At 38.3% G+C, this 27623-nt stretch overlaps 2 protein-coding genes across 7 annotated transcripts; one reads left to right on the top strand and one right to left on the bottom strand.

Moving 5' to 3' along the window:
- Nucleotides 1-1940: 1940 nt before the first annotated feature.
- On the bottom strand, nt 1941-8681 carry scamp4 (secretory carrier membrane protein 4). Of its 3 annotated transcripts, XM_053634636.1 has the most exons (8): nt 7136-7326; nt 6879-7010; nt 6454-6470; nt 5766-5894; nt 5495-5651; nt 5307-5408; nt 3994-4111; nt 1941-3187 (listed from the first exon to the last, which is right to left on the bottom strand). In XM_053634636.1, the coding sequence occupies exons 2-8, from the start codon at nt 6935-6937 to the stop codon at nt 3005-3007; spliced, it is 765 nt and encodes a 254-aa protein (XP_053490611.1). In that variant the 5' UTR covers nt 6938-7010; nt 7136-7326; the 3' UTR covers nt 1941-3004. The 3 variants fall into 3 exon arrangements, with proteins under 3 accessions (XP_053490611.1, XP_053490613.1, XP_053490612.1); XM_053634638.1 differs by lacking the exons at nt 6879-7010; nt 7136-7326 and adding an exon at nt 8393-8681; XM_053634637.1 differs by having other exon boundaries at nt 6863-7323.
- On the top strand, nt 7667-26737 carry chaf1a (chromatin assembly factor 1, subunit A (p150)). 4 transcript variants are annotated; one of them, XM_053634631.1, is made up of 17 exons: nt 7722-7759; nt 9850-10420; nt 11276-11326; nt 13995-14611; nt 15243-15293; nt 15431-15675; nt 15770-15830; nt 15964-16032; nt 16170-16387; nt 16815-16986; nt 17148-17228; nt 18175-18270; nt 21183-21426; nt 24692-24833; nt 25166-25472; nt 25689-25773; nt 26246-26737. In XM_053634631.1, the coding sequence occupies exons 2-17, from the start codon at nt 10351-10353 to the stop codon at nt 26347-26349; spliced, it is 2613 nt and encodes an 870-aa protein (XP_053490606.1). In that variant the 5' UTR covers nt 7722-7759; nt 9850-10350; the 3' UTR covers nt 26350-26737. The 4 variants fall into 4 exon arrangements, with proteins under 4 accessions (XP_053490609.1, XP_053490606.1, XP_053490608.1 ...); XM_053634633.1 differs by having other exon boundaries at nt 7723-7759; nt 9850-10141; XM_053634634.1 differs by lacking the exon at nt 9850-10420 and having other exon boundaries at nt 7667-7759.
- Nucleotides 26738-27623: the final 886 nt, after the last annotated feature.

Genomic DNA, 27623 nt, shown 5'->3' with positions numbered 1-27623 from the left:
TGATAGGAACTGATCTATAATAATAATAATAATAATAATAATAATAATAATAATAATAATAATAGGTCCACTGAAGTGTATTTATACACAACGAGATTAACACTGTAGGATTGTTCACCAATTAACCGACAACTTGAACATATTTTGTAAAGTTTAACATTTCCAGAGGCTATAAATGTTAAATTATATAACACAGTTGTTTTGTGTTTGGTGGAAGGCCTACAGATTTACATTTTTTTAGCTGAGCACGTTTGGTCTTGTAGAGTTAATTACTGACAGCGTCTCCTTCAGGAACTGAGTGGATTTTTATCCATGCAGTTAATGTCTAATGCAGAACACTAGGGGGAGCTGTTGTGCTGTGCTTCACAAATCAAGTGTAGAGTGTACACACAACACAGCAAATGCATAATGTCTACCTATACACTCACAGAATACAATATTACTATATTATGAACATCTGTACACCTACTCATTCATGTAATTATCTAATCAGACTGTGACAGCAGTGCAATGCATAAAACGTGGTAGATACGGGCCAGCAGCTTTGGGTAACGTCATCTCAGTGGTTTTGACTGTGGAATCACTGTAGGTGCAGCACGGGCTGGTTTGAGTATTTATATAACTGCTGACATCCTGGGATTTTCACGCACAACTGTCTCTATTGTTTACTCAGAATGGTGTAATAAAGATAAAACATCGAGTGAATGGCAATTTTGCCAAAGATTCACCAAAGATGGAAATGCCTTGTTGATGTCAGAATGACAGAAAGGCAACAGTAACTCAGACAACCACTCTGTACAACTGTGCTGAGCAGAAAAGCATCTCAGAATGCACAACACGTTGAACCTTGAGGCAGATGGGCTACAACAGCAGAAGACCATGTCTTAATCATTGCTTGAATGCCTCAGCCTATTTGAGTATTGTTGCTGACCATGTGCATCCCTTCATGGCCACAATTTACTATCTTCTAATGACTACTTCCTGCATGATAATGCACCATGTCACAAAGCAAAAGTCGCATCAAACTGGTTTCATGAACATGACAATGAGTTCAGTATTCTTCAATGACCTTCCCAGTCACCGGCTCTGAATCCAGTAGAACACCTTTGGGATGTGGTAGAATGGGAGATTCACAGAATGAAAGTGCACATGAAAAAATTTGCAGGAATTGCATGATGTAATCATATCAACATGGCTCAGAATCCCTAAGGAATGTTTCCAACATCTTGTGGAATCCATGCCATGAAGAATTGAGGCTGTTTTTGGAGCCACCAAAACATATCAGTGTAACATTTTATGTTTGACATCTACATCAGATTATTTGCTGTTAACAATTGGATGACGATTATTCGAGGTCTGACACATAAGGTTTTCTATATGGACTTTAAGCATAGTCATGAAATTAGTGACAGTTGTATCTTTAATATCGATTTTAGACAAACTGGTGGATTGATGTCAAAAAAATTCAGAAGGTAGGAATGTAAGGCTTGGAGTTGTTCCATAAAATGTGTAGCATCTTTCTAGGATCTTATCAGACTATCTGTTTTAGTATATATATATAGTGTACAGTAAACATGAGATATTTATTACTGTATCACACTTATCTTAGAAGCAATTTGATGCTTAATCAAGCAACAATTAAACTGACCATCATTATGCCATAAATATTTGTATTTTACATGTATTCATTTGTATAACACTTTTACCCAAAGCCGCCTACCACTGAGCAGTCAGCAGATAGGGGCCTTGCTTAAGGATTCAACAGTGCTAAAACTAGCAGTGTTGGGATTTACAACCTTCAGATCAGTAGCTCAAAACCTTAACCACTGAGCCACTCCTACCACTATAATAATATTGTTCTCTCAAATCAGCCTCAGTTTATGCAATAACTCTTCTAGAAGCTATCCAATCTTGTTAAGTATAACAGACCAAATTCATTCTTCCAAAGCATTCAAAAAGAATGTTTTATTAAATTGCCACAAGTTAGTCGTCTATTTTACACATTCATCTTATCAAACCATAATTAACATTATTATTCATGTTAAATCAAGTAATGATAAAGTTCTGCACTCATAATCCCTCAAACCTTGGTTCACATGGCCACTCTGTAAACATACTGCTCCTAATAGGAACATTACACAATTAAGAATGTTAGACAGCTGCAACATCAGCTAAAGGAATGGATATCTGATCAGCAGGGCACTGATAGCAAAAGCAGTGGTTATCTGAAAGCAGATAGTAGGAACAGCACATATCAAATAATAATATTTCTACCTAAATGGATATCCACTTGCAAAACTTTTGGCAACTGAAAAATATATTTATATATTTTCAAACATGCTAAATAGAATGAAGTTCATTCTTCGCACATGCTAGATATAATAGAGAAATTGAGGAGCTGAGGCAGAAATTCTGAACAGTAGAGAGAAAAAGTGGGGGACAAAAAGCTGCACTTAAATGGAAAAAAAAATGAAATGTTCTTGGCAAGCTGAAAAGCATGCAACTCCAATGCACATCTTCGGTGAATGAAAAGGCCAGACAAATAACACATCAATTTCTGACAAATCAAAAGAATATACCTTTTAAAATAATTGAAAAAGATAATAAATCATGGTAATGCTGTATGGGGATTGTGTTATGTAAGGCATCGTTTGGCAAAATAAATATCAGTGTTGCGATTTAAAGTACTACACTTCTCACATTTCGAGTGAAAGGCTCTGGAAAAGCTGCCCCTACTTTAATGTGTGCAGCATCAATCCAATTGATTGTGTTTATACAGTAATATTATTTACATCAATCAGAATGTAATTTAGATGTTTCTTATGCAGACACTTTTGTGGTGCAGCTTGTTAACAAATATGTACAGTGGATTTTTAAAGTCCTTTTTCTGTATTGTCAGCATTTCACAGTCATGCTGTTCACACAGAAGCATGAGATGACTGAGATGAATAACGCGCAGGGAGAAAGGAGCATTCTGGCTCCATCTGGAGTCCAGAGTGGTTGATCACCACGGCCTGTTTTCTGGGTAGCTGGGCACAGAAGCGGGGTACTGGGGAAGACTGGGGCCGGTCTCAGCAATGGCATTGAAGCCAGCTTCTCTCACGGGGGCATTCTTCCACACACCGGTGCTCCATTCTTCCTGGGCACGCTGAAGGCTGCCTCCACCACCACGGTATAACCTGTGAATCTAAAATAAGGAAGACCATTGTGTAATATTTAACATAATTCTACACAAAGTCCACCTCCCGTGACCAAGCCATAAACCAAGGGTATTCAAGTGAACCTTTCAGTTACATAATGCTGTTGTTTTAGCAGAAGAGTTTTGACTGTTAACTTCTCTTGTACCTTCCTTATTATTAGTCTGAGAGTGCATTGTGAAATCTTGCACAACAAACCTGCCTGAGTTCCATGAACTTTCCACCTGCATATTATCAAACAATTGTCATAACAGGGATGTTTAAGGTCTTTGCTATGGCTCTGCAGCTTTTTCCACTCAACTGTTGTTTAATAATTTTAGGAAGAACTTTAGGAAGCTCCATCACCTCACCATAACTCAAGATTTTATTCTTATTTTTGATTTAGTGTGAGCAGCATCAATCCAATCGATTGTGTTTATACAGTAATATTACTTACATCAATCGATCAATCGGAATGTAATTGAAATGTTTCTTACACAGCCACGTTTGTGATGCAGTTTGTAAATAAATGTACAGTGGATACAGGATATTGTGCAGTTTTGCAGTTTTAGGTTAAGGGTCTGGCTCCAGGACCCACCAGTGGCAGCTTGGCAGTGCAGGGCTTTAATATCATGAAATCCTCTTGATCAGTAGCCCATTGAGCCACCACTTCCCATTTAATTAATTTTTTTATAAATGTATAGTGAAACATATGTACGACAAACCTAGTACTCAAATACAGGAAAGAGTTTATTTAATCATAATTATATTCATGGTTTGTTGTGAAACTGGTGTAAAACGTGTCTGTCATACTCACCCTGATCAGAACCAGTCCCATAAGCACAGTGACTACAGTGAAGAGCAGAGCGGAGAAGAGCATAACCACACCAGAGCCCACATTAGTGCTGAAAAACATCACTGTAGCTATCCAGCCACTAGAGTGATTTAGGAGGGAGGGAAAAGAAGACAGAGTTAGCCATTACCATGCCTTGTCTCTCTCACACGAGCAGCTCCACACCGAGTCATGTGATGATCAGTATCAGATTTCAGAGTTCTCTCATGCAGGCTTTATAAACTTGAGCTGAGATAATGACTTTATTGTTTATCAATCATTAGCAATGTCAGGCCAAAAGACTGCAACCCCTTAAGACACAATTAAATGTGTGGTAATAAGATATTTAGGTTTATGTTAGGTTTTGCAGAATTAATTCATTATCACAAGTAATGCGTGTTAAAAGTGTTGTTTAAAAAAAATTTATGACTTTGTATCTCCCATTCCGATTATGATGTAAATATTCTAGCTTTTGAATTCTCTAAGCTGTAATAATCAGCCAACTGTAGTCCACACTAATCTTGGGATGGTTGTCTTTGGATAACACTAAAAACATAAACCTTTGCACTAACATGTATTATGTCCATGCTGAAAAAATTTCTTCTTAAAGGAGCGTTATTAACTTTTCTTATTAATTTACAATAGGGCTTTTCATTCCTTGTCAATGTATGGATTTGGGACACACTTGCAAAAGAGATGTAGAGAATAATATGCAGAAAATGTCCAACTTTTACCATGTTGAGTTAAGAATTATTTCACGTTTCACATTTTGGTCAATACTGAGCCAGACGCCAAAACCACCACTACTATCATCTTTAATGACCTGTGGTCTGTATTTCCTCCTATTGTTTGTCTTAAAGATTTTAAACCTAACCCTACTGAACTATATGCGTGGTAAGCACCATGTATTTGAGTGTTATCAAATATCAGTTAGGATTTTTTAAAGCCTGTGTGTTCTGTCATAGGCGCTACAAGGTACGAATTTCAGATTCATTCTAAACTTGGGCCTGCTGTACTCAGGGTGTTCTTGACCTGCAATCGGGTTATCGGTCAACATTTTAGAAACTAAACTACAGAGCTAACATTACAACTACACTTTCCACTTTCAATTTGACAGCAAATGTCAAATTCAATGAGGCAAAATCCACCAGTGCAACACAGTTAAAAATCGAAAGGGCAAAACTGCTTATTATCTGAAACTTCTCAAAAAAAACAATGGCAGAGAAGTTGGTTTAGTCACAGCTTTGTTTGGATACAAATGGCAAATCACTTCCTTATTGTGTTCAGACGATACTCACCATGCACCCCAGTTGTTTATTCCCAGGGTCTGAATGAAAGCAAGAACACATTGAAGGAAGAAAATGAAGAAGAACGCCATGAAGTTAAATGAACTGTCAGCCCTGTGGAAAGAGATAAATCAACCAGTCGAAACGCTTATTTGACTTATCAAACATTAGTTTTATTTCTTCTCTCTGGAGTGTCTTACCTAAATGCCTTGTAAAGCGGTCTGAACCAGCAGGTGTAACCGCAGGGACTAAACAATACAAGCCACAGGAGACCAAGCCCAAGGTTAACTGCACTGCCGCCGCCTGCCACCCAAGCTATGCAAGACACCAGGTTGACGCAGAGTGTAATCGAGTACACTATGAAAACAGAAATGTCAGTCGTCAGAGATGTTTTTACACAGATGTGTATGTTTTAGTTTGGCTCGGTGTCTACATGGAGCCAGTGGATTGTGTGAAATTGGTGCCACTTACACATCCAAAGCTTGTAAACTCTGCGAACAATCTGTTGGTGAGGCTGGGGAATTTCCTCGTCAACATTTTGGTAGAAACACGGCTTAATGCGCAAAAACTTGGGCAGAGGCGGGAAGTTGTTGACTCGCTCTGAAGAAGACAAGGAAATGCATTTTGATTAGACCTTGATTTCAAGTCCCCATCAAATGAGAGCCATGATTTGATTCCCTATGTTGACGTATTTCCTTTAGAATCACGAAGTCAGAGTAATGACGTGTTGAAGTGCTTGACTGATTTACACGACAGCCAAAAATGGCCTTGCACATAAATGTTAAATGAATTTGCACAAATTCTACCCCCTGGGATAGTTAGTTGATAAAACACACAACCAACACCACACAGAAAAAAAAACAAGTAAGCTGCTAATGAGCTGCCACTGTAGAGCACCCTGGGGGCGGGACGTATTGGTTCTAGACAGCATCTCATTGGATGAACACAAGACTAGAACAGAACGACTCCTAAAAAAAAAAATAAACATCTTTTTCCCCCTATACAATTCAAATAGGAATATCTCCAATTTCTTTTGTATTTAATTCAAGATATACTATCTTATTGGTGTCCATAACCAAAAGACTGGTACAATAATCTCTCAGTTTTCATTTCAGGGCCACTTTAATCGTTTGGAAGTATAAAATTGTATATTACTCACCTGTCATTGTCAGGTCTCTGCGATATATCAGAAGAGAAAAACAAGAAAAGCAATAATTAACAAAATCACAGCAGAAAAGCACAGCTCAGGACATTACTCTCAGCTAAGTTGGGCAAAAACCCTTCAGATTTGTGTACACAGAACTAGCTCTAGATAGAAAAATAAACAAAGGTAAACAGAGGAGCTAGACAGTAACTGCATATTGTTTCCGTTTATTGAGTAGATGGCTAACTCCGAAACATTATCCTCAGCTTAACAAGTTGGAGCACTCAACAACAAGTCATTCAGATTCTCTAGCGCATTAAAGATCGCTGTGCATGTACATTAATTCACAGGAAAACGTTCATCCATTTTATTAATGGAATAATTCGTGTCTGAGCTCAGGAGATGCCGAAAAGATAATACCTACCAGTGGGATTACTAACTTTGATACAGCTGTAGTGTGTAATGCTGGCGGTCTCGAGAATAACGGAAACGGATCCATGGCGCTTCTGGGAAATGCAGTTCTTATAGAGGTCTATTCCGTTCTCTATTCGACCAACAGCGCCTGCAGAGAACTACAGTTCCCATGCCATGATGAAAAAAGGGTGCGCATGCAACGCTTGTGACTACCTAGGAAACTAGAAGGTGTTTCTATTATAAAAGTTTTGAATGTAGTTCAAATGAATAAACTTTTTTTTACACTTATTTTTTTTTCACATCAGGTTGAGTATGCTACCGCTTCTGGATACATATAAAAAATTCATTCCCCAACGGACTTAAAATGATCAAAGACAGAGTTCACGTTTTTGCACCGCACTGAATTGGAATAAAGTTGGATTGAAGTTGGACGTTAGATATTCGCAGAAATGCGGAAATTAAGGGACCGTCTCTAAAGTTACATAAGACATTGTTATACACGATTCTAACTTCAATAGCATTTGAAGAGAATGATGTACAGTCACACAAGCAACTGGAAAGTGTTCATCTAGGTATCAGGTATGATGCACACCTTTTAGATTTTTGATATTTATTAAAATAAACTATTAAATCATATATAAATATTGCCATGTATTTAATATCAAAAAATCTAAGGTGCATTATAGCTGACACCTAGATGAACACTTTACAGTTGGTTGTATGACTGTAAGTCATTCCCTTCAAATGCTATTGAAGTTAGGAATGTGTTTAACAATGTCGTATGTAAATTTAGAGACGGTCCCTTAATTTCCGCATATCCGCGAATATCGAACGTCCAACGTTATACCAACTTTATGTCAGTCCTAACTGACCCTGTGTCAGTGATCTAACAATTCTAATAAGAAAGGTAAAATCAGACTGTTCTTGTGAAAGTTTGGGTGGGAAATGTTTTTATTATGGTGTACAAAGGTTTATTGTCTTGTACAAATATTTGTTATGGTGCACATACACACACTCAGTGCGTTTACATGAACAACAATAATCCACTCTTAACCTGATTAAGACCATACTTTGATTAAGAAACTACCATGTAAACAGCGATTTTTCATTACCTTAATCTAATTAAGGTCATACTCGAAGTAAGCAATAATCGAATTAAGACAGGTGGAGTACTCCTGTTTTAGTCACATTATGGACGTGTATTACAGACATGTAAACACCTTAATCACATTATTAACGTCGTGTGAGAGTTTTCACCGCATTTTGCGACAGGACACGATCACGGCAGTTCTCAACATTTTACGGCGAACAAGAGAGTTCAGCTGTGTCCCAAACTGCATACTTGCCTACTATAGGCCTGTAGTGGGGAAAAATACATGTATCTTGGCTACTATATAGGCGGTAAGTACGCGGTTTGGGACGCAGCCCATGGCTTCAAGCAGTTGTCTATTAGCACGTACAGCATGACAAATAATTAACTGCACTTAAAGCATTCATAAAAAAAAAAATAAATAAAAACACCCAAAACTGTATACGGTACCATAATGAAGACGAACTGCATGTTGATACGTGAAATTCTGGAGGAACGTCGGATGGCGTAGCACAGTGACGTAATGACGTGTGCTGTTAATCTAATTATGTTCTATAACATGTAAAACGGGAACATGACAGGAGTATTCTAAAATCGACTCATGTAAACACCTTAATCACATTATTATCTTACTCAGAGTAAGGTCAATAATTAGATTACTGCTGTCCATGTAAACGTAGTCACTCTTTCACACCTGGGGCAATTTAGAGTCACTAATCCACCTAGCTGCTTGTTTTGTGGAGGGGTAACCAAAGAACCAGGAAACCAGAGAATCCGGAGAAAACAAAAAAAAATTGGGGTTGAATTGGGGAACCTGGAACTGGGAGGCAGCATCGCAACATGTCGCCGACTAGCTGTTCAGTTGTCCTTTATTTAGCCTAAAAATTTAGAGACTTCTGTAGAGCTCTTTGAGCGACAATAACCCATGAACAAGGGTTTCAGTTTCTTGCTCCCTTTGACTGTCATGATGATCCAAGATATATAATTTTCAGGTGTTAGTCAGTACACAGTGCAATACTCATATTGCCCTTCCACTTACAATATAGTACATCCTTTTTTCTTTTTTTTTTTTACATTCTTTTATTATTTTTCTTATTTTATTCTTTTTAAAAATATATTTCAGTAATGTAATGATACTATGTTGATGGAAAGTGGAATGGTAATATAGAAAGTGAAGGTCAAAACATATTTTACTAAACCATTGCAGTCTAAGTGCTTGATAAATATAACATAACTTAATTCATGATTTCATGCAAGTGGTCAGCATCAAACAGGAAGTTGATCCCAAAAAGTTTGAGCAGAAAGACTGACATAGTCTTTGGTTAGAGTTTTATAAGGTTCTAAACTTGTCATGACTAATATATTACACATAATTATGATGCATATGTGTAAGATGTATTACTGTAACAAAATAATGACAATGTTCATTCAAATCATTTACATATGTTTATAATGTAATAATTTTGCAGATTATACTTATCATGGCTTAGTAAACATGATTTGGTCATTTGAGGCAGCATGGTTCAGATTAATTGGGACAGTCTTAAAATTATTTTTTTTAGCCCTGTTATTTTTGTTATTATTGCTGTAAGAAATGAATTATAGAATGTTACACAGGCCATATGTAGTAGTATGCTGTGTTCATACAATATTAGCATATGTTGATGAATTTAGAGGTGTCCTGTTACTGAAATTATTTATTAATGCCATGAATAAGTATGCTACAAATGAATAACGTCTCATCGAGAAAAGTGTCATTGGGAACGAAAGTAAAAGCCTGAACCAGAGAATATAGGTGTTCCTAATTACTAAACGCTTAATTAAAATAGTTTTGATTCATTATGTCAAAAGGATGTCATCCTAATTTATAATATGGTATAAATATATATTTTGTTCTTCACATGTAGGTCGTCAACACCTTCAGGATTTCAGAATGATGTCATGTCTTGGGGAGTTTTTTTTAATTATGGAAAGAAAGCTTAGATCATGTGGAAATTCAAAAGCATGAGCGTTGAGATGGAGGCATGGCCAAACTCCTTCAGGAAGTCCCGGAAAGCACTTGATTTCCGTCTCGCTGACGGCAGCCAATCAGCGGCGGGGACAGAGGCTCGCGGATAAGCTCCCGCCAATTCTGAGTTGAGCGCGAGGGAGTTCAGCGGGGATGTGAGGCGGTCAGAGGGGAGGTAGTCGGAGATAAAAGTCAGTCCAGGAAAAGAAGTTATTGTTATTTAAAAAAAAGAAAAGAAAAAGACACCTTGTAACGACACTCGACAATTTTGTTCACTCTTTACAAGTGTAAAGCCAATGAAAGTTTCGGACGTTCGCTCGACGTGAATAGCTTCTTCACTGCTCTGTTTTTATTTACACCTGAAGTGTTTTCTCGTGAATTTTCCTCGGTAACTTGCCGAATGGTGGTGGTGATGCTCGCGGCCGAAGACCTTTCTGCGGCCGGGCCTTTAGCCTGCACGCCCCGGAGAGGTCCGAGTGGGAGATATTTACTATATTCACTATGTTTTTATCATATTTATAAGATTTTTTATGCTTTTCGGTGAAAGCTAGGCTAGTTAACTGCTTGACATTTAGCTAGCTCTCCGAGTTGCTAGTCGAGAAAGCTAGCTTTCTTCTTTAGTAGCTTTAGCTCTGTTGGGTTTGAACCAGCACTTTGCTCTTCTTAAACTTTTCTCTAGCTGAGTAGATGAACAACAACACAGCGGCTCGTTTTTCAGACCAGCAGTTGTGTAATACTAATTCAGAGAGCTGTTCGTGGTGAATAGTTGTTGATTTTGTGGTATTTCTCCTTTGTATGCGGCGTTAGTTAAGGGCGCAGGCCCGAGCTCAGACCGCCGGACTCGGCTCCTCTGAATGGCGGGAGAGCGAAAGCAAACATTTTATTACAGTTAGCTTCAGCTCTTTCTCTCATCGTGTTGTGGAGACGTTAAATGCAGAGTTCACTACATTTACTGTGATGTTTAGTAAACAGTACGAGGGGAGCTGATGTGCTGAATGGCAGTTATTTCATTAAAAAGTAGCTAGAGCTAAGGTGAAGCCATAAACAATCTTCCTTTCCCCGGCTAGCTGTTATTACTGTCCCCGGCTGGAGCAGGGCTCAGCTGCTCAGATCACTTCTTTGTTCAAACTATGGCTCGGTACTGGAAAAATAAAGCCTGTAGTTAAAAGTTTATTTCTTTATGTTTATAATCGTACGGATTTTTTTTTCTAAGTTCAGTTCGTGACTTATTTACTTTTGACCTAATGGACCTAATGGTGGTTTTGAAGCAATACTAAGACTGCTGATTCAAAATGTCTTCTTCTTTTCTTCTTCCTCTAACACAGGTATGGAGTGTGTGGACAAAGCCAACACTGCCAACAAGAAGCTCGTTCAAGGTAAGTAAAATCTCCATGACCTCTCGGTTAAGGATTTAAATCAGTTCTTCTGATTGATCAGTGACGGATAAATAAAACAAGGCTGTAGATGATACTCAGTACAGGGTGGACACTGTGCAACACCATCAGCAATTAAAGTGGGGGTGTTTGTGATATTTTTTTGGTTACACTAGGGGGAAAAGCATTTCAATTTAATAAGTTTAATCCAAATCTCAATAACACAAAAACAGGTCGAGAGGTAGATAATGTCAACCTGGATCTAATGTGTCATGTTGGTGGAAATTTCAAGAGTACAAAGCTCTGTAGCTCCAGCAAATAACTAGAATATTGTTGAAGACAGTTAAACAATTAAATCAGCTTTAAGGTTTAACAGCTGGCCTGTTTTTAATTTGAGTTGTTACTTTTAAACATGGTTCAACAAACTAGTGATTAAATGTAAGTTTAAACTCTGATTTAAACCTTTCATTGGGATTAATTGTAATTGCACACCATGATGAATTTACAGTCTAAACTACTAAATAGTGAATAGTTGCTCTCAGTGGTAACACTGACTACGTTTACATGGACAGCAGTAATCTAATTATTGACCTTACTCTGAGTAAGATAATAATGTGATTAAGGTGTTTACATGAGTCGCTTTTAGAATACTCCTGTCATGTTCCCGTTTTACACGTTATAGAACATAATTAGATTAACAGCCCGCGTCATCACATCACGTCACCACGCCACGCCGTCCAACATCCTTCCAGAATCTCACGTATCAACATGCAGTTCGTCTTCGTTATGGTACCGTATACAGTTTTGGGTGTTTTTATTAAATTTTCTTACGAACACTTCAAGTGCAGTTAATTATTTGTCATGTTATACGTGCTAATAGACAACTGCTTGAAGCTGTGGGCTGCGTCCCAATTCGCGTACTTACTGTCTATATAGTAGCCGAGATGCATGTATTTTTCCCCACTACAGGCCTATAGTAGGCAAATATGCGGTTTGGGACGCAGCCATACTCTCTTGTTTGCCGTAAAACGTAAAACTGCCGTGTATGATCGTGTCCTGTCGCAAAATGCGATGAAAACTCTCACACGACGTTCATAATGTGATTAAGGTGTTTACATGTCTGTAATACATGTCCATAATGCGATTTAAACAGAAGTACTCCACCTGTCTTAATTTGATTATTGCTTACTTCGAGTATGACCTCAATTAGATTAAGGTAATTAAAATTAACATTGCTGTTTACATGGTAGTTTCTTAATCAAAGTATGGTCTTAATCAGGTTAAGAGTGGATTATTGTTGTTCATGTAAACGCACTGACTGACTACGTTTACCTGGACAGCAGTAATCTAATTATTGACCTTATTCTGAGTAAGACAGTATTGTGATTAAGGTGTTTACATGAGTTGTGTTTAGAATACTCCTTTCATGTTCCCATTTTACATGTTCTAGAACATAGATCGATTAATGACACATGTCATTACGTCACCACGCCACGCCGTCCGACGTTCCCTCTAGAATTTCACGTATCGACATACAGTTAGTCTTCGTTATGGTACCGTATACAGTTTTTGGTGTTTTTATTTTTAATTTTTCGAAAGCTTCAAGTGCAGTTAATTATTTGTCATGTTATATGTGCAAATACACAACTGCTTGAAGCCGTTGGCTGTGTCTGAAACCGCATACTACTATATAATAGCTGAGCTACATGTATTTCGCCTACTATATAGTAGGTAAGTACGCGGTTTCTGACGTGCTCTCTTGTTTGCTGTCAAACTGTTGAGCACTGCCGTGTGTGTACGTGTCCTGTCGCAAAATGCGGTGAAAACTCCCACATGATGTTAATAGTGTGATTAAGGTTTTTACATGTCTGTAATACACGTCGATAATGCGACTAAAACAGGAGTACTCCACATGTCTTAATTTGATTTGTGTTTACTTAGAGTATGACTTTAATCAGATTAAGGTAATAAAAAATTGGTGTTTACATGCTAGTTTCGTAATCAGAGTATCAGGTTAATATTGGATTATTGTTCATGTAAACGTACTGACTGAGAATTAAAAGTCATACTAGTAACTAATTTCTTTCTTTCGCTTTACATTGAGGAACATTTTATTTATTTATTTCGTTTATTTATTTATTCATTCATTCATTCAAGCCATTTCAACTGCTAGATTAAAATTATTCCCTAATGGAAATATAAATCTAGGTTTAAGATGATGGAGCAACAGTACTAATCACTTGAATTTATGGCATTGGGCAGTTGCCCTTATACAGAGAGACTTACTCATCTAATTTATACAGCTCAGCAGTTGAGGGTTCAGGGCTTTGCTCAAGGGCATAGCAGTGGCAGCTTGGCAGTGCTGGGATTTGAGCTCACGACCTTCCGGTCAGTACTGTAGTCCAACGTCCAAAACCCAGGATTTATAAAAACGTTTAAAGTTTGATACATCTGGATTAATACATGAACTTTGATTCAATACAGGTTAAACCAGAAGCATACTTTACACAGGGTATTAATCAGTATCATTTTCTAAAACAGGTTAATTTAAAACAAACCCTATAGCACAGGTTGGCCATTCAGAAGTGGAAAAATCTCTAAACGGCATTCACTTAAAAGGAACTTTTTTTTATTTTGAAGAAAGAATTCAATGTATTCTGCTGTTTTCCAGCACGTCTTCCCTTCAAACGACTTAACCAAGTACCCAAGGAAACCGGGAAGCCCAAAAGAACCAGAACAGCATCTTCTGCTCCTCCTACCGTTGAACCCAGTGCTTCTGATGGGGAGAATGAAGTTGATGCTACCTCTGCACCCCTGCAACCAAGACCCGCTCTGATAAATGGCCGTGGGCCTCTTGATGGTTTTATGAGACGGACCAAGTGTTCAGTTAGTTCTGCTTCTGCTGTTATCGACCTTACAGAGGACTCGAACTCCACTGATGTCAAGATACCGCTTTCCGCTCCTGTGGATGCATTGTGTCCTTCTACAGGTGAAGCTGCAAAAAATACCCAAAATGTCACCGAGACAGAAGAGCCAGAAGTGGCCTCTGCTGTTCCCCTGTCGTCAGAAGAAACTATGGAAACCGATGAAGCGGAGGACAGTGTTGCTTTCTCCCAGTTGGACAGCACTGTGGAGTCTGAAACCGACACTGAGCAGATCGCAGTCACCAAGCAGTCACAAGAGACTGAAGAGAATCAGGAGAATGAATCTCTGTTGTCTACCAGCTCTGTGTCACTGGTTGAGAGTTCACCAGAGCCCAGCAAGAGCACACCAACCACTCCGCCATCAGTGAGTACACAAAGCATTTGCATTTCAGAACTTTGCATTTCGCAACTACCATTTTATTCTGTGTAATGTCCATTCTTAAACATCACAGACTGATTGTTCATACATTATTGATAGTTAAGTCAATTGATTATAGTTATGTCATTCAATGAGACGCTAGCTTGGGCATTTCTTTGTTCACGTACACTGAATAGGGCACTTAACATGGGTAGATATTGGCAATGACAAAACTGTAAAAAAAAATAAATAAATAAATAAAAAATTTAAAAAAAAAATTACAAATTCAGTCCGGTGGCGTTTTTTTAATTTGTGCTTCAGGAGCTTTATAGTAACTCGTATATTATAGGATTACCCTAAAAGAATGCCAGGCCAACAGCATTATTTTGTAAGTATAAACAAAAAATGCTTTATGATCTGTTTTATTTTGATCTGAGATTAAAAAAAAAAAATTATAGCCATGCACCTGTCTCATGTATGAGAATGAAATGTAAATAATTAGATTTCTAGACAGCTTTATTCCAGTCCAGCTTGATTGGTAGTGCACTAGTCTGAACGGAGTCTGTGGATAAATATGCTTTTTTTTTTTTTCTTTTTTTTTTAAATAAAGTTTTTTTTTTTCTTTCCCCCTTCATAGGAGTCACTGATGGACACTGAGCAGAAACAGTTAAAAAGACGCTCTCTTAAGGTAAAAATTTGACTTGTTAGATCCTCGCTGAGTATTTGGAGTATTGATGTTTTAAGGCATATTTGTAAACCAGGACTATCTGAAACAAAGCAGTTCGGTTATCTTTCTGTTAAGATGTTTTACTACGTATCCCACAGAGCACTCAAGAACTGGAAGAGAAGCAGCGACAACGAGAGGAGAGAGAGCGGCAGAAGCAGGAGGTCAGAGCTGCCAAAGAGAAGAAAAAGGAGGAGGCACGGAGACAGAAAGAGGAGATGAAAAAAGAAAAACAAGAGAAGAAGGAGAAGGAGGAAAGGGAACGGCGAGAGAAAAGGGAAAAGCATGACAAAGAGAAGGCAGAGAGACAGCAGGCAAAGGAAGAGCAGCGTAAAGTGAAGATTGAGTGAGTCTAGTATAATCTTTTTATATTATTTTATTTAATATACACTAAAGAGGACACATTGGGTTACCTGTTGGTGTGACTTTATTTTTTTTAGGGCTAAACTTGAAGAGAAGAGAAAGAAAGAAGAGGAAAAACGGTTGAGGGAAGAGAAAGAGGTGACACACACACAATCTGATTGTTACTTTTAGCTGTCTTTAAGCCTCAATATCTGTGTGTTGTCAATATCGTGTGTTTCTTTACTCAGACATTGCAATCCAGCAGCTCAGTCTTTCTTTAACTTCTTTTCAGAGAGTCAAAGCCGAAAAGGCTGAGATAACTCGATTCCTGCAGAAACCCAAGCCTCAGTTAGCACCAAAGGTAAGATACAAGACTAAACTTTATGGACCTGTGTGTATTTTAATTGTTTTTATTTATGTATTTATTTTCTCCCATCCATATTGCTTTATACTATGAAAAATACAAATGGGTACAGTGACTCATAAATTGTGTTTCAGACTCTGGCATCTGTCTGTGGGAAGTTTGCACCATTTGAAATCAAAGAACATATGGCTTTGGCACCACTTACCCGAGTGCAATGTGAAGAGGCAGATCTAGAGGAGCTAGATCGATACCTGACGGAACCAGATCGTACTCTCGACTGCTTAAAGGACTGGATAACCCATAAACCCCGCAAGTCAGGACCAACCAAACCCAAACACACAGACATGCAGAGGTTAGTCCACACACACACATCTAGAATTAAAAGGAAGAATGAACGTGAAAAAAAGCGTTTTCCCAAATCATCACTAGATCACAAGTTTGAATCCTGACTATGGCACACCCGTCTATGGCTGGCAGCCAAAGGAGTTGGTTGGGGTGTAACAATAAAAAATCCGGTAGGGGTGTAACGGTACACAAAATTAAAGTTCTGTGCAACTTTTATCCAATGCATTCTTGATGCAGCAAATATAAGATTTTATCTGAAAATGTGTTTTTGCTTTCAATCAGTGATTTTTGAATCCTGCATCTTCCTGATTTCCCTTCTGTCTCGCTTGTTCGCTAATGAGCAGCAGCTATGCAAATCCTCCCTTTTGGTATTTATCAGTTGAATGAGCTGTATTTCCACCCCCAGTAAAAACTTTACTCTGCTTTCTAAACAGAGATTGCGTACTGGTCGATGATGGCCCGAAGACAGAAGGTGTTCCTGACCACAAGCGTTACGGACGCATGAAGCTTCTTCAGTTTCATGAAAACTATCGTCCTGCCTACTGGGGCACTTGGAGCAAAAAAAGTACACACGTATCACCTCGCTGCCCTTTCAAGCTGGATAAGGTGAAAGCCTCTCGATTATGTTTCCTAATAGTCATTACCCAAAAATGGGTGTATACTAGGACTTTACTGTAATGCAAAGTTTGACGAAAGTAAAGTAATGACTTTATATTTCATTCTAGAGAGTAAATTGAAGTTGTTTGTATTGTAAAATTGTGTTTTAGGATTTGCTTGACTATGAGGTGGACAGCGATGAGGAATGGGAAGAGGAGGAGCCAGGAGAGTCCCTGTCACACAGCGAAGGGGTGAGTGATGTGGTTTTTTTGTATTTGATTTGTAATTATATATTTGCTTTTAATTTATTACAAAATAAACAGTACTGAATATACCATGAAAATGTACTGTACTTAAGTAAAATAAATATATTAACTATTAATAAATATTAAAGATGTACATCCAAACTGAACCAAAATGTAACACTCCAAAAAAAACAAATAAATGGAGACCTCCAAAATGAATCAAAAAACACTTCAAATAATGCAACAAAATTGATCAGTCATTTTTATTTTGCCTCTAGAGGCTGTTCTCATACTGTATAAGGATAGCTGACCCTTCTCAGCTGTTCCTGCAATGGACGCAACCGAGAAAAACTATCGGCGTGGATTAGTTCCAACAATCGGTCGTCGGTGCCGATTAATCAGCAAAACCGATCAATAGGTCGACCTCTACCCGTTATATTTACTTACTCAGTGAATGAAAAGGATGGCATGCTCCATGCAAAAGCAGTCTTCTGTGTAAAAGGAAAAGCATTGTGGAGCAGTCTCGCTTGTGATGTAAAATGACCTAAATCTGTAAAGGTACCTGATTTAGGTCCATTTTAGTTTTAGACTTTTTTTATTTTGAGTACTCAAGATCTCTAATGCCGTAAACTTTCACACCATGATAGTGCTGCTCTTTATATCAAACTATTAGCACATATTTATAGGGCATAACAAAATACTCATGGTTCTTTCACTAATCTGTTACTATTGTCCTAAACTGATTAACTGGGTATTCAAATTCACATGTCTAGTATCGGATGGACTCAGATCTCAGTTAATTTAGTTTTTATGTATTCGTGTACTACAATTTGTTCAAATGTGGCTATTTTTTTTTTTTTAAAAAAGGTATTTTATTTTTTTAAAGACATGATAGCATTTAGAGATGGATGTGGTGGTGAATTGATGGATGACTTTTATGCTTCCTTAACAGGATGATGACGATGAAGGTGATGATGATGATGAAGACGATGGCTTCTTCGTGCCGCACGGTTATCTTTCAGATGGGGAAGGAGCACTTGAAGATGAGGTATACCTGTCTAAAGTGATTTTCATTTTGAGGTCAAGGTCTATAGAACCTTCACTTCCCATTTTAGATGTTGATGGAATGAGAGTAAGGTAACATGGAGCAGGGTGTCCGAGTCCTCGAGTCTTAAATCCTTCAATGTAAAAAAAATAAGGCCGTAAGTAGCATTACAATGTCTTAAATCCAAGTTTCAACACTGTAAAGCAGATTTAGATTTTACTTTTGCTCGTTGCTTTTTGAGATGGTAAAGCCATGTGACTGTATTGCACTCGGAGTGTGTGTGCGGCTCATCAGTGTTTTACAGCAGCTCGGTTCACAGTAAATGCTCCACACCAACTTCATCTATGTCTGTGCTGTGAGATCTAGTCGCTTTTAACCTGCGTTTTGACAAAACACACACCAGATTCACTTTGGTTTTACGTTAGCTTAATCTCAAACATTTTTGTGGGCAGAGGTTTATAGCATTTTACCTGATACGGTTATGAGAAGTAGGGGTGCACGGTGGCTTAGTGGTGGTTAGCACGTTCGCCTCGCACCTCCAGGGTCCGGGGTTCGAGTCCCGCCGGGGCCATGTGTGTGTGGAGTTTGCATGTTCTCCCCGTGCTGCGGGGGTTTCCTCCGGGTGCTCCGGTTTCCTCCCCCAGTCCAAAGACATGCATGGTAGGCTGATTGGCGTGTCTAAAGTGTCCATAGTGTATGAACGGGTGTGCGAGTGTGTATGTGATTGTTCCATGCGATGGACTGGCACCCTGTCCAGGGTGTACCCCGCCTTGTGCCCGATGCTTCCTGGGATAGGCTCCAGGTTCCCCGTGACCCTGAAGAAGAAGTAAGCGGTAGAAGATGGATGGATGGTTATGAGAAGTGAGTTTTAAAAAAAACTCCTGCTGTTTTTGCCAAAATAAAAGCCACAAGGTCTAACACAAATGTATTAATACAGATATGCATTACAATTTGTACCCCAAATAAAAATGTATTAAGTACAATAGAAATCACGAAATGTTTAAAAAACTTTTCTTTACAAAAAATTCTGTATATTTATAACACTACTTGTTACATTACCTTGGGATTAAATTACAAAAAAAAACTTGTACACACTGCTGCGGGGGGTTTCTAATACAGCTGCTGAGGGAGTGATGGTAAATTTGACATCTTTTTCTCTTCTGACTGCCGTAACCATCTCTCTAAAGTTTCTTTTCCTCTTGGAAAGTCATGGAAAGGAAATACTGGGTTTTTTTTATTTCACTGTTGGAGCAAATTAGGGCTGCAACTAATGATTATTTTCATAATCGATTAGTTGGCCGATTATTATTATTATTTCGATTAATCGAATGGGGCAGGCAAACTTTCACACTTTTTGGGGGTTTGTTTTTTATTCTTTATATATAATTCATTTATTTTAGTTTATATTGTAGATAAATTTTTGTTATTTTTAATGGATGCACAAAAAGCACAGAATTAAACTACAGTCCTAAATTAATAATAAAATACTCCCTTTCACTGCACCTTGTGGCTTCGCTGTTACTCGCTGCCTTTAGGAATATTATTTTACTTGTGTTTACTTTTGATCATAGTGTTTTAATTAGACATTACAGATCTTACTCGTGATACACTCCATCACTGCGTCTACACAGCACGTCATCAGCAACGCGGCCTCGCTACTAACACATCACTTCTGTTATAATAAATGACAGAATTTACATTGCAAGCGTGCAAATACAGCATATAATGACAATAAACTTAAATTAAACTAAACCTTTTAAGCAACTCACACCAGTTTTCCCTGCCCCTTAAACACAGTGGAGCATCTTGGATATAAACATAACTTTGTGCTTGTGCAGCACTGTTTGATCTCTGCGGTGTTTAATATAAAATGCTCCCTGCCTTAGAGGACTTTCTTCCTCAGTTCTTCCACTCTGATGGTGACTGATGTCTTGTTGGGAATAAAAGTTAACACTGACAGAAAGTAAACTGAAGAAAGTCATTGTCCGTGAATCTGGGTGTTTGCTAATGCTAGCGTGCGTATGACGTCATGCGCCATCGCCTAGAAGCGGTTTATACTTCTGGTTAGTAAAAGAAAACCGCTAGTGATATATTTGAGATGATATTACATTTCTAAAATCCACACACTAGACGGTAGTGCAGAGTGCATAGTGTACAGTACTTCATTTAGGACACAACATTAGTATTTACTCTCCGAAGCGTGTTTTCGGAAGAAAAGTTATGTAATGAGTAAATATCTCCCGTGCCGCACACAGACCAACTAATCCATAATGAGATTCGTTGACAACAATTTTCATAATCGATTATTATTGATTTTATCGATTAGTTGTTGCAGCTCTAGAGCAAATGGTAATGCAAAAAGGATATTTGCTGTGGTCTCCCATCTGCCTCTATAGAAGTTTATCCTGCTATATTTTGTATTTTGCATGAACACAATCCGTTCTAGCTGATGTATTGTGTAGCATGATTGAAATGACTTGCAGGTCTTTTAAGTTTTTTGGAAATGTCTTGAATATGGTATTAAATTATATTTGAAATGCTGCTACCTGCAGATACGCTGGTGAAGTATTTGAAAATGGACGACACCTGCAGAGTTTTTTTTTTTGTGATTGTTGCGGCCAGAAATGTTGCATCACATGATGCGTTTTTTTTGCCAAATCTGTGGTAATTTTGAGAAATCTCAAGCGCCTAGGAATATTGCAGTTTCCTTGATTTTGTGTTAATTTCTTTGATCACAAAATCCTGGAGGGACTGTATACGTGTTTTCTGTGTCTTTGGAGGGGGGAAAACCCACCAATAAAAAATATTTAAAAAAAGCATTGTGGACAGAACTGTTTTGTCATGTTTTCAAATGCATTCGTTCCTGTTAGTGTAGGGGTTCAAAATGCTGTGTGTGTGTGTGTGTGTGTGTGTAGGAGGGTGGTGATCCTGAGAAGCAGAAGGTGCGTCAGAAGCTGAAGGCTCGGGAATGGGATGAGCTGATGGCTAAGAGGAAGCTGAAAGTGCTTGAGGCAGTGGTGAGGGGCTGCGTGTGGGAGGGAGAGGATCTTCTGCCAGACATGCTGCAGCCCTACGCGGTCTGCATGATGGAGCCTCTGAACAGTGAGGAGCCCAACACACCTGAAGAAAATGCCTCATGCCAACAGAGAAACCTGCAATGTGAGTTTATGGAGTGTCTACTACAGTGCTTTAACAGATTGTTTGCTCTTGCTCTGAATTGAATGTTTGACTTTATTAAATGTATATATGTGTATATGTATATTACTTATTCAAACTGCATCCTAACTCTCTGGGTAGTGCTGCATGTGAATTGTTAAGTTAATTGTCTCAGTAATTATTCATGAAATTATTTCTTTCACACTTATTCAGCTAATTTAATAACTAGTTTAATAAATAGTTATTCTGCACTCTGTTTTGAACAACAGAAAATGGCCTTTATTTCAAAGTGTATATTTATTAATTAGGTCTGTCAATCGAATGATTTTCCTAATCCTGATTAATTGCACACTTTCCATATAATTAATAACATCTTTAATCGCATTTTGAATTCATGAAATACCATAAACTGTAATGCTGCTTAATTCAAGGGGTTTTATTTATTACTAATCAAAGATCTAACATGCAGATATAAATTAAATACATACTGTAAAACTTCAGTGCAAGTACAACCCCAATTCTGAAAAAGTTGGGACAGTATGGAAAATGAAAGAAAAAAACAGTCATTTGAAAATTCAGTTTCTTCAGCTGTGCAACTGTGTGGGGCCTTTGTTGCCTTAGTTTGCACTTCATAACACGCCATACATTCTCAATCGGAGACAGGCCAGGACTGCAGGCAGGCCATGCTAGCAGCATGCGCTTATAATCTGGGCAGAATGTGGTTTGGCGTTGTCCTGTTCTGGATGGCAGCGTATGTTGCCCCAAAACGTGTACATATCGTTCTGCATTAATGCTGCCCTCACAGATGTGCAAGTTCCCCATGCCATGGGCACTGACACACCCCCATACCATGACAGACGCTGTCTTTTGGACCTGACGCTGATAACAGCTTGGATGGTCCTTTTCCTCTTTGGCCCGGAAAACACGACAGCTTTTTTGTCCAAAAACTGTCCAAAAATGTGAGATGTTGACTCGTCTGACCACAAAACACGATTCCACTGTGCTACTGTCCATCTCAGATGAGATCGAGCCCATTGAAGTCGGCGGTGCTTCTAAACAGTGTTGATGTATGGCTTCTGCTTTGCATAGTAAAGCCCTAACTTGCATCTGTGGATGCAGCGGCAAATGGTGTTGACTGACAAAGGTTTAACAAAGTATTCCCGAGCCCAAGTCAGGATGTCCATTACAGAATCATGACGGTTTTTAAGACCGTGACGTCTGAGATCATGCGCATTCAGAAGTGGTTTTCGACCTTGTCCTTCATGCACCGAGATTTGACCGGATTCCTTGAATCTTTTAATTATTTTGTGCACTGTAGAAGGTGAAATGCCCAAAATCCTATAGATTTGTCTTTGGGGAATGTTGTTCTCAAAGTGTTGGATTATTCACTGATGCATCTGTTGGCAGATTGTTGAGCCTCGACCCATCCTTGCTCTTGAAGGACTAGGCCTTTTTTGGAGGCTCCTTATATACTATGATTAGACGATTGCCTCACCTGTTTCACATCACCTTCTTATTTCAACTTATCACATTGCTATTAGTCCTATATTTGTCCCTGTCCCAACTTTTTTGTAACGTGTTACATGCATCAATTTCAAAAAATCTATGCAGTTGATTAGATAAAACATCAAATACCTTGTCTTTATACGTTTTTCGTTTAAATGTAAAGTCAAAGTACATTTACAAATCACTCCTCTTTGTTTTTATTAGCATTTTCCCTGTTGTCCCAACTTTTCCAAAATTGGGGTTGTACATAATGGTGCTTCACAGATATTTCCAATGGTAGAAGATAATCTATAACTACACTATCAGACCATTGTTCTGCAATTGGCTCTGATATGCTGATAAAGTTCATGTATTTCTACTGCTGGTATACCCACCTACAACTATACAGGTTGAAACTTCTCTCCTTAGTATTATAAAGTGCTATTTGCCATTCAGTCTTGACTTGAATAGAACGAAATGGAACAAAGGTCACAACTTGATTTGTCATATTTGGCTCAAATAAAACTATTTTTATAATGTTTAAACAGTGCAACAAAAGTTTACGTGATGAGATCATACCAAGGGAGTTTTGGTTGCTAAACGATGCCCAGTATTCTCTCCTCAATGCAACTGTAGTCTGGAGTGCCCCTGCCCTTGGCATATCGGTTTTCACACCAGTGTGTTTCGTTTTTTAAATGGTAGGTTAAAGACATTGTACTTCTGTGATATTTAAATTTGCTGAGACAAAGTTTGCAAATATGTCACTGCAGTATGCAAACAAATAACACATGAAAGGGTATCTCGTAATGTATTACCACTGTATCAGTAAAAACTAATATCTGTCATTAGTTAATTTGAGCTAATCTGTTATATCAGTCTACTGTTAAGATGAGTCATCACAAAATGCAGGCCTTGGGGGGGAAAAAATGGCCTCCATTTAAAAATAAATAATATCTAATGAATCTCCCTGAACCTGAAGTCAAAACTGATGGTCTTGGGCAAGGTCCATTTAATCGGAGTTTACTTACCTGACATCAGTCAAAATGGCAGCATGCATTGAGCAACAAGCGTTAGTGCTTTTGCCTGAAGCCTAATGCCGTTTTATGAAGCAGTGGTTATTTTTAGGGAGCCAATCACCAAAGACTGATGAGAAAAAGAAAAACATAAATACCTTGGATGTTTTTAAATTGCGAGAAGAAGAAAAAAGACAGAGCAGTAGTAATCACGACCACAGGTCAAAGTAGCAACAGACAACACCACAGGTCATGGCAGCTGCAGCAGAAATGCCACCCTGCTGCCCGTTTGTTTATCTAGATCTTTCCTCCTACAGTCAGAGAATTCTACAACTGTCTGTAGTCAAAACGGACATCATGAGTGAAACTACAAATCATTCTTGAATGCCTTTGCCTAAAGTTATAGCTCTGCTTTCCTGTGATTCCTGAGGCAGCAGTTGTAGCGCAGCGCATCTGTGCATGTGTGGCTCACAGAGTCTGGGTGCTTGCCCCCCCAAAAAAATATTGCTTTAATTTGTGCTGTGAAATTGTAACTGTTTTTGGTTTCCAGACAAACTCAGTTTAACTGATGTATGCGTAACAATAGTACTAGATACTAGAGGTATTTTCCTTTGCAGTAACGTCCTTAATCCTTAAGGTTGCTATAGAATTGCAGGCAAAAAAAAAACCAAACATTTTTTGAAGCTTAGATTATATTATATAGTGATGGAAGGAGCTTTATTTGAATACTCCACGATATTTCAACTGTTATTGGAATTTTTCATTCACAGGGCTCTCTCAGCTGTTGCCCTTGCTGCATGGCAATGTGAACAGCAGTAAGATGATTATCACAGAGTTCCAGGAGTTCTGTCGCCAGCAAATGTCCTCACCAAGTGGCAGCCCACAGAGCTCTGCAGACAAAATCCCCCCCAGGTTACTCCCTCTCTTTGTCCCTCTCTCTGTCCCTCTCTCTGAAATAGAGATGAGTCTTGATTTTACAATTTTGGCATAGTTGTCCTCTTGTTACTTTTGTTTATTTATTTTCACTTTGCTAGTTCAAATAGCATTTAGATCTTTGCAATACTTTCTGCCTGTCATAACAATCTCTGATGCAAAAAGTGATGCTTAGTGATTATTCTGCTCATGATGTAGAGTAAGTTGGAAGATTCGAAATCATCTTAATTATACACGTTTAGGAAATGAGGACAATGATTTGTTTTGCTAGTCATGTTTCTAAAATTGCTCCCCTATTAAAATTCACTCAGGATTCGAGTGAAGCGTCTCATGAAGGAAAATGCGGTATACGAAAAACGATCGACTTACAGACGGTGCTGTTGGTACGTTCACACCGATGTCCTGGCACGTTTTGGCCAGGAGGCCTTACCAGTGCCCTGTCAATGGACCTATCTCACCCCTGGAGCACTCCCAGCCCGAGATGAATCCAGTCTGGTGTCACAAGGCTCTTCTCCTACTGCGTCACATTCCACTTCGACCACTCCCTCCAACAAAAGGAAGAGTGGCAGCAACCAGTCCATCACAAAGTACATGAAGAGATGTGGAGAACCTGAACAGGTAGAGCCTTTTTTATTGCAGTGTTCTGCTTTTATGCAAGTATAGATTTGGATGTAAGGATGAGTTTCTTTTTGTGTAGTTGGTGGTAGTGGTAATAATAAAATGTTATTTATAATGCACTATTCAATGACCCAAAAATGCTAAAAAATTTTAATATGCGAAAACACAAATATATGAGGACCGCTTCCAAGCTGAAGCTTGCTGTGTTCCTTTTAGGCTGAAACGATGGAAACTGATGGCTTTCAGGCAGACACTGAGGATGAAGATGATGATGACTGCATTATTTTGTGTGAGCAATCCGGTAGGTGCAAACCTTCAACTCCATCATATTGCTGAGCTTAAGGGTGATATCTACTTGTAACAATGGGCTGAACATCAAGTAACATCATTTTTTTTTAAAGTAGGAGCTTGATAATTGTATAGGGGGTTGCTTGATTTATAACATTAGGATTGTTATTAAACCATTAAACCAAGTGATACGAAAACAAAAACAACGAATGCTTAATTTAGAGAACTGACACCCTGTCTGACTGACTCCATGATTACTTACAGTATTGTTCCATGTTACATATGTATGGCAATTATTTATCGTTTGCATAGCTCTGACATTTGGACAAATCAAACTCCCCCAAGATTCCTACAGTCTGAGGGGTTGTCTTTTAAAAAAATATTATAAGCATAAGAATCACAAAAGCTAAAAAGAATGAAAGGTCATCTACACTAAAGGGAAGCTGATCAATGACCGTCCTTTCATTCTTGATTTCTTAATCCAGGATCTTCTGAACAGAACAGCCAAATCTCCAGAACAGAAACCAAGAACACAGAGGCTATGGAGACACTTCTCTCTCTTCCCTGCCCTACACCAGCTACTGCCTGAGGCACCATTTCTATTTAGTTTCTGTCTTAACTGTGTATAAGGGGCTAAAAACCTAATCTACAATTACAGGTAATGCACAGTATTAAAGGGTCATTGAACGAGCAGTTCAGTGCTATTTGGTAAAGGAGTTGGCTGATACTTCACTGTAACAGTCTACTACTGGACAGGCTTCAGCTCTAACAAGGCTCTTTTCAACAAAAGGCAGCTACCTGTGGTGGTTGTGTATAAACCATCTAGGATCTCATGGTCCACAGTGGCCCAACACCTCAGCACATGATTCTGGAGAACTCACAGCTCAGTGTAAAGGCCCCATTTAAAAAAAAATAATAAATACATAGTCTCTCTCTCAAATTTTATATATATATATAAAATTTGTTTTTCCTCAGAATACTTGAACTGGCTTATCTCATTAATGTTTGTTTTTTTTTAAATTTATCGCACTTTTATGTCTTTACTTTTCATATCCACATCTTGGTGCCTGCCTGCCAGCGGTTCTGTGGATTTCTTGTTTGTAAAAAGGAAAAAAAAGACCCCACACATGCTGTTTGTCCTCTAAGCTGCTATACACAATATAAACGATATTTAAAACCTTCACAATGTGTAACATTTAAATAATGGTTTAGAGGTCCCAAAGGGGGGGGTGGGGGTTAATCACCAAGTTAATGTTTTGATACTGAATCTCCAAAATAACTACATCTATTTGCTGTTGTGATGGGTGTGTTACAATAATTGTTTAAATAAAGCATTATTTAAAAATCTTTGTTAAACACAAGTGTAAATGAAAAGGTTACAATATCAGGTCATCCTGAAGTTAATACACTGCAGTAAAGTGGAGTTCAATCCCTTGTTTATAAACACGTTGTTCATGAAACGACTCATCTTTCACAATGCAGCCTTAAACTTTATTACAGTAGATTTAATCAGGCAGATGAACACAGAACAATGCGATTATAGCGCATGGAAAAATTTGTGTTATTATTCCATTGTATCCATTACATTCTTCTCTTATAACGGAAACAAGCATGTTTCATACTGCGGTTGGAAAAGCAGTGAGATGCATTACTATACTAGCTACTGGAGCAAGCAAATGCCATATTTAGTGTTCAAGGTTCTTTCACAAAATGGTTTACTGGTTTGTGAGGAGGTAGGCTGTTGTCCTATTTTCTGGAATGAATTTAGAATGGAAATCAACGTTAATTTATTCCTTCCTTTTAAATATGAAAGCTCTTCCTTTTAAATTTGAAATATCAAGTAAGAATATAATGTTGCCTGGG

The sequence above is a fragment of the Ictalurus furcatus genome, chromosome 10 (genome assembly GCF_023375685.1).
Source record: "Ictalurus furcatus strain D&B chromosome 10, Billie_1.0, whole genome shotgun sequence".
Classification (NCBI taxonomy): Eukaryota; Metazoa; Chordata; class Actinopteri; order Siluriformes; family Ictaluridae; genus Ictalurus; species Ictalurus furcatus.
The sequence above is the reverse complement of the archived record's forward strand: the minus strand, read 5'-3'. Positions and strand labels throughout refer to the sequence as shown.

Bases quoted from the DNA above. Each gene is read 5' to 3' on its own strand.
- scamp4 (XM_053634636.1), bottom strand. From the start codon at position 6,937: ATGGATCCGTTTCCGTTATTCTCGAGACCGCCAGCATTACACACTACA. The intron at 5,409-5,494 runs GTAAGACACTCC...CTCTTTCCACAG, and splicing joins CCGCTTTACAAGGCATTTAG to GGCTGACAGTTCATTTAACT. The intron at 3,188-3,993 runs GTGAGTATGACA...TCCTTATTTTAG, and splicing joins TGGGACTGGTTCTGATCAGG to ATTCACAGGTTATACCGTGG.
- chaf1a (XM_053634631.1), top strand. From the start codon at position 10,351: ATGGTGGTGGTGATGCTCGCGGCCGAAGACCTTTCTGCGGCCGGGCCT. The intron at 24,834-25,165 runs GTTACTCCCTCT...AAATTCACTCAG, and splicing joins GCAGACAAAATCCCCCCCAG to GATTCGAGTGAAGCGTCTCA. The intron at 25,774-26,245 runs GTAGGTGCAAAC...TTCTTAATCCAG, and splicing joins TATTTTGTGTGAGCAATCCG to GATCTTCTGAACAGAACAGC.